The following is a 6,548-nucleotide window of genomic DNA, read 5'->3' as shown; positions in this document are numbered from 1 at the left end:
AGCTTTCCTAAACCTCCTCTCAGGTGAGAGGAGGTTTAGGAGGGTGCCTAGGTAGGCACGTACATAATCTATACAGTGCGTTTCAATACATTTTGTTCTCTCTCGCCGTAACTCTGCCTGCCTGGTATTCGCGTCACGTATATCTCGATAATGTATGTATGTCCGTTCAACTAATATGAGCCTGTGAAATATACCTAATAAGTCTTGTTTTATTTTAGTTTCAGTTGCTACGTATAAATGTGGCCGTGGTATTGGTAGCCTTTCAATTGTTGTAGTATTCCTTTTTGTATAGGTTTTATTGTTTAGGTATCACCGGTGTGTGATAGAATTTTATAAACTGTTATGTGGAGGTTTTGGGTTCGAATATCAGTGGCGTAATTATCCACAGAGTATTGAAAGTTTGACATTTAGATTGTACTGCAAAAATAGTTCCTGCGGCGAGCACTAGAGATTGCGCTGATTATATTTTTATATATATTTCTTCATAGGTAGTAGTCAATAGTCGATATTAGTAGAGAATCGCGCTACAGTCCGTGAAAAATAGTGTGTTACTTTTGTTAGTCGATTTCGTTTCGACTGTCGCTGATCAGTTTACGGTCTCATAAATTTATAATTCATAGTATAAGAAAATAACTTTAACTGTGTAGATATTTCTTTGTTTTTATTATTATGAGGCTGACTTAAGCTCGTAGAGTTAAAAGCCCTTATAAATAAAAATTAAAAGGTGAGAAGAGAAGGCTTTTATAGTTTTTACTTAAAATAAAACATTTTCTATAAAAATACACATAAAATAATAATTTATTTAAAAAATAAACCCTTTTACCTCATAGGAAAACGGCGGGTAATTCGTTTGAGAGCTTCAACGTTTAATTATTTTAACTCTTGTACAAGATTCTACCTCATTTCCTTGGTACACGATAAAATTAATAGGGTTGCTACATTACTTATTAGGTCGGATCGGCATTTGTAATAATTACGAAGGGAATTCCTTTTGGATGCGGGGATTATGGATCCAATTCTGTTTCACGGTGCTACGAGGATATTATCTTTTAAGCGTTCGTACGCGAATTGAATTAGTTATTTTGATCATGGTTTGAGAATAACCGAGTAAAATTGAGTTGCGTCGATTTTGCTATAATTAACGAATTTTTAAAGCTAAATACACACTGATTTTTGTTAAGTTTGTTTTGTATATTTTTATAAATAAAATTCCCACTTGCACTCTGAAAAGCGAAGAAAAACATCATAAAAGTAGTTTTCGGAACCTATAAACTCTTGATCTATTTAATTATAAAATTTATTGCTAAGCTCAAGCTCAAGAGCAGATAAACCGATTTCGCAATTTCTTTTCATAATACTCCTTGAAGTACAAACATAGTTCTTACGGAAAAATAATTGCAAAAAATAATCAGGTCAGCTAGTAATAAATAAAAATAAATAGAACAGTAAAGAACAAATTCGGTTTTTATTAGAAAAGAAAAGTTAATTTACGCAGATTTATTTGCAGGCAACCCTACAACAAGACCACAGACTGCCCTTTGGCGTGGCGCACAAATACCAATGGTTTGTTTCAGACAGTTTTGATATTATAACTTTATCTCGCCCTATCGGTAAACAAATACCAACTTACGACCTTTTAGTTTTAAATTATTATTGTTTTAATAACCCACTTTGATAATAATCGGACGAAATTTTACGATTAAAAAAGTATGAAATCAATAATCGAATGAAATTATACAAAATGCAAGTTGGCACAAATATTGGAAAATGACTCCTTTGCCCAAACTAAACTTCATTTAGCATAGAAAGTGTAATTTTCATTTCTTTTTTGGGTTCGATTTTCATGCGATTTTCTCATTTTGCGTGCTAAGCGTCATTGCCTTTGCGAATTTCATCGAAAATATTATTTGCATGATCTTAACACATCTCAGAAAAATGGGTAAATAGTTTCATCGTAACATCGTCAAAAAGTTACAAGTTTCGTAAAGAAATCATTTTCCTTAGTATTTTACATTATAGCAACAAAATACTATTAAAAAAATAATATGCCATAACCACATAGATCCGCACAGAATGTCACAATGTCTTTAACACTAAAATGTATATTTCTAATATTCCTACACACAGCGACAGCGAAAAAGAGCGATATCTCTCAAGGTCGTTAAATAAATCTTTTTACTTAAGTTTTTAATTATACCAACTAAATACATTTAAAAAAGCATTTGCCATAGCCTATAACACTTGAACTGTACTGCCTGAACAAAGGCCAAGTTAATATAATGTCTATAACACCATATTAGCTTAGCCTTAGTTCCAAACTGTGTCGGAGTCGGCTTCCAGTCTCACCGGATGCAGCACATACCAGTGTTTTACATGGACCGACTGCCTATCTGACCTCCACAACCCAGTTACCTGGGTTATAACACGATACCTTTCGGTAAGACTGGTTGTCAGACTTTCAAGCTTCTAACTCTGTTAACGACTGTCAAAGATCTTCGAAAATGACAGCCGGGACCCACACCTTCACGTGCCTTCGAAAGCACGGAGGAACTCGATATGTATAAGATGGTCACCCATTCGCAGAACAACCTCGGCAAGCGTGGCTTAACCTCAGAGATCGATCCGTGCGGCTGTTGTTAACTAAGCCACGAACTCCTCAATGTCTAAAACACTAAAATGTATATTTCTAATATTTCTCCACACAGCTCCAATGGAAGAGACCGATGTCTATCAGGATTTGTTCGAAAACTTCAGTGTGTATGAAGTAACAGCTTTCAATAAAAGGGAAAGAGCGGTATTACATACTCTATACGTTACCGTCAATGACATGGTTTTTGTTAACGGAGTGACCAACGAAGCATCTTTCCCCATGGTGATTTTGGTCGATAAATGCTGTCTTAAAGAATTTGAAACTATAATGAGAGATAATAATATTGAGTATTTGGAAGCTTCTAGTGATAATATGTGAGTATAATCCCGCTTATATCATGAACTGAAAAAATATTGATTACGTAGTTAAACCGGGAGTTTCTTTTCAGTTTATGAATCCTAGATGTATTCAACATTTCTTTATGCACGTTTAACAACGCCCTACACTAGGAGCGTAGTTTCGTAGTAACTATTCTAAATGTGTAGGAATTAAAAGCGTTAAACGATCAATAGTTACGTTTAAAATTTAAATGCATATTTACTCGAAAAATTAATTTGAATAGTTAAATTATACAGCGCAATTTTCTACAATCGAAACTAGAGCGTTTGACGTTTAAAATCAAATGAAAAAATAGTTCTTGCGATCTACGCTAGAGGCGCTTTTATATTAAATCTTGACAATAGCTAGCCGGTTGTCAAAAATCTCTACTCTTGATATAATAGGTGCAAAATAAACTGTATATCTAAGCTGTTTTCATACCTAACTATCGCTTTTCTCCCTACAGAATAGACAAAAGAGGCTCTATCAAAGTTCAACTCCATAAAAAACCACCCAAAGAACTAAACTTCACACGAGAATTTTTCCCTTTAGACGTTATACAACACTGGTTAACGATAAAAGAAAAGAAATTCCCAGCACTAACCCATGTTAAAATCGGCGAAACTTATGAAAGAAGGGATATATTTCTAATGAAAATATCCACTGGTGGCCGTAAGAAGAAGGCTGTGTTTCTTATGGGAGGCGAACAAGGCAACGATTGGGTGTCATCCGCGATACTCATGAATGTTGTAGCTAGTATGCTAGAAACAAGATCTGTACTGAAACCGTTGTTGAAAATTTATGATTTCTATTTCCACCCGTTTTCGAATCCTGATGGTTATATGTATAGTATAACTACGGTAAGTGTTGCTTTACTAATATAATCAATATAGAGCTGTGATAGCCGAGTCGTCTACGCATTCGCCAAATCTGAGACAAACCAAACATACTAGCTTGAGTCTTTTTAAAGATAGTTTTTGAGGGAACGCAAGATTCCTAACTAACCAATTAGTCGGACTTATGTCCTATGATGATTGAGGATAGTAGTAGTTAAGTTCATTGCACTCTGCATCGAGTGGTTGTCCTAGATTTAGCCTTTTTCACTTGCAGGTAGCATAAAATCATGTAAAAAGTGACAAAACATATGCATTGCGAATGTTTTCTTACGCCGCTGCGAAGCCTTTAACGGTAGGGTATTTAATCTGTAACAAATAGTGACATCTTGTTCGTTATTTGCAGGATCGAACCTGGACAAAAAATTGTAGACTTTATTACCCATTGAAACCCTGCTCGGACACTGGAGCTATCTTAGGAATTAATATCGACCGAAATTGGTATTTCGACAAGATGACAGGTGGATATAATAAAATTAAAATAATTTCTTATGTAAAATAAACTTGTCTCTAAACGCAACTCTCACACTAAGAATTGCTCTCATGTTGCGGGAACTTTTACAAACATACAAACAACAGGTAAAAAGCAAAACCAGACCGAAACAATTATTTCTGGACCGCACAAATAAGTGTTCTGCGTGGTAATCGAACCCACGACCTCCCAATGCAATGGTAGCGGCGTGGTGATCTTAACCATTGCGTGGCGGAGACAGCCAGTTATTCAGTTTCTTCTTAATACTTTAATTTCGGAGCGTCAGAAAACCTCCATCCAAAATTATGATAGTCAAACAAATTTTAAAACATTTCAGTTTCAAAAGACGAATGTGACGCAGTATTTGTTGGTCCAAAATCTCTATCAGAACAGGAAACGTACTCCGTAGCAAAGTTTCTAGATAGTATAGCTGAAAACATGATGGCTTTTATCAACATCAGAGGATTTGACAACCTAGTGACTATACCTTACGCGTATGACGCGGTTACTTGCAATAATTATGATGTTTTGGTAAGTTTTAAGTCTTAATTGATAGGCGATAAAGTGGTAATATTGAGGTTACAGAAGTACTTCATATTGATCTTTTGAATTAGCACTATCTTCATGTTAAATTTTATGAAAAATTGTTAAGTGGTGTAGTTATGAAAGTGAAACAGGTAGATAGACAATTGCATGAGTAACAATTGATTAAAAAAGAGACAAAAGTTTAAAACATTTACCTAATCACTTAATGACAGAAGTCTTTATGTTTAGTGGTGACTGAATTCTTTACAATATATAAATCGCCATAAAATCCTGGCCTTGTCCAAACGCACATTTTATTTTACAAAAGTAGATTGTAATATACTGGTTACTTTTCAGCAAGATATTTTAGGAGCTGTGCAAGAAGCAGTAAGCAGGAAAATGAACGTCACTTTCAGTTATGGACTGGCGGCCAAAACTGTGTGTAAGTTAAACTTTGTAGCTAATAGACATGTAGCAGATCGCTACATACAGCGACATCTACTGGGACCAGCGCACAAGCAATCACCACGCGCAGTGTGACTGACGTCACAAGTCCTAAATCGCGCTATCAAAGTTTGCACTGCAACTGACTATATATACAAGTTCCCGACTACAACAGTCTGGCAGCCTAGGCCACCAGGCATGATCACCTCGCCTGGTCGGAGGATCCTCCCTTTGTGTTGGAGGATACGATCACCTCGTTCCTCCACAGATTTAAGACAAATAAAACTATATGGTGGTAAAGCTGGTTCTCAAACCTACGAACTGACTATTGGACAGATTTCATTTATTTTGCCATTGTACAAGTCCCACAGCCCTCTCCAGATTTTAAGGCCGTCTGGAAACCTTAGTTTTAGGTAAGAAAGTCCGCCCGTATTGATGGTAGGGTTTTATCTTGGTTGGGCAGGTTGGGACGTTGTATTCCATCACATATTTAGAAGAAATGTCAGGCAAGCAAGACTTCATTGTTTTTCATAACTGTAAGGATAACCAATAGTTATTCTAAAACCCTAATAACTTTGGCATTGTTGTGTTGCTTTTGGGGTCAAATCTGCCTTGTTTTAACCAGTAACAAGGGAAGAAAATGCTTAAACCACCAACTAACCCTGCTGCTATATTATCTTCTCTATTCATATTATATACTATTTTTATTTAATTTACAGTTAATTTCACCGGCAACGCAGCTGACTTCGTCAAAAGACATTTCAACACTCCAATAGTGTATACATTTTACATGAAATATGAATTTTACGTATTACCTTCTGCGTCTGATGTTGGGCCGCTAACTGATCGATTCGTTTTCATGCTCAGAGAGATACTATTACTAGCTAACACTTTCTATGGACCTTTGTTTAATGGTATCAGTAGTGTTTTTTGTAGTGTTAGTATTTGGATGATCTTCTTGTTATTGTTCATGATTTTTGGTTGCATTGAGTAAAGTTCTAGTTTTTGCAGTCAATCTTTGTTTTATTAACCGACTTCATAAAAAGGAGAAGCTTCTCAATGCGACTATTTTTAGAAAGTATAAAATTTATGTTAATAACAACTGAAATCAATTGTATAGGTCAAAGATTACCATAATTTCTAGGCTTATCGTATGTAAGAGTTTTATGATCCAAAGACAATTACACAAATAGCTTTAAGTACTGCTTCGTAAATTAATCTAAATGCTGCATCCGCTGTTATTAAT

At 35.3% G+C, this 6,548-nt stretch overlaps 1 protein-coding gene across 1 annotated transcript; it reads left to right on the top strand.

Moving 5' to 3' along the window:
* The first annotated feature begins 2,059 nt into the window (after window positions 1-2,059).
* On the top strand, window positions 2,060-6,296 carry LOC142984074 (carboxypeptidase B-like). The gene is made up of 7 exons (XM_076131384.1): window positions 2,060-2,157; window positions 2,706-2,964; window positions 3,435-3,828; window positions 4,208-4,322; window positions 4,671-4,864; window positions 5,216-5,300; window positions 6,022-6,296. The coding sequence occupies exons 1-7, from the start codon at window positions 2,082-2,084 to the stop codon at window positions 6,294-6,296; spliced, it is 1,398 nt and encodes a 465-aa protein (XP_075987499.1). The 5' UTR covers window positions 2,060-2,081.
* The last annotated feature ends 252 nt before the right edge of the window (window positions 6,297-6,548 follow it).

The sequence above is a fragment of the Anticarsia gemmatalis genome, chromosome 26 (genome assembly GCF_050436995.1).
Source record: "Anticarsia gemmatalis isolate Benzon Research Colony breed Stoneville strain chromosome 26, ilAntGemm2 primary, whole genome shotgun sequence".
Classification (NCBI taxonomy): Eukaryota; Metazoa; Arthropoda; class Insecta; order Lepidoptera; family Erebidae; genus Anticarsia; species Anticarsia gemmatalis.
Note: the sequence above shows the minus strand (reverse complement) of the source record. Positions and strands in the feature narration are given on the sequence as shown.

Coding starts and splice junctions, on each gene's coding strand:
- LOC142984074 (XM_076131384.1), top strand. CDS start 2,082: ATGTCTTTAACACTAAAATGTATATTTCTAATATTCCTACACACAGCG. Junction 3,829..4,207: donor ATATGTATAGTATAACTACG/GTAAGTGTTGCT, acceptor CGTTATTTGCAG/GATCGAACCTGGACAAAAAA. Junction 4,323..4,670: donor GTATTTCGACAAGATGACAG/GTGGATATAATA, acceptor AAAACATTTCAG/TTTCAAAAGACGAATGTGAC.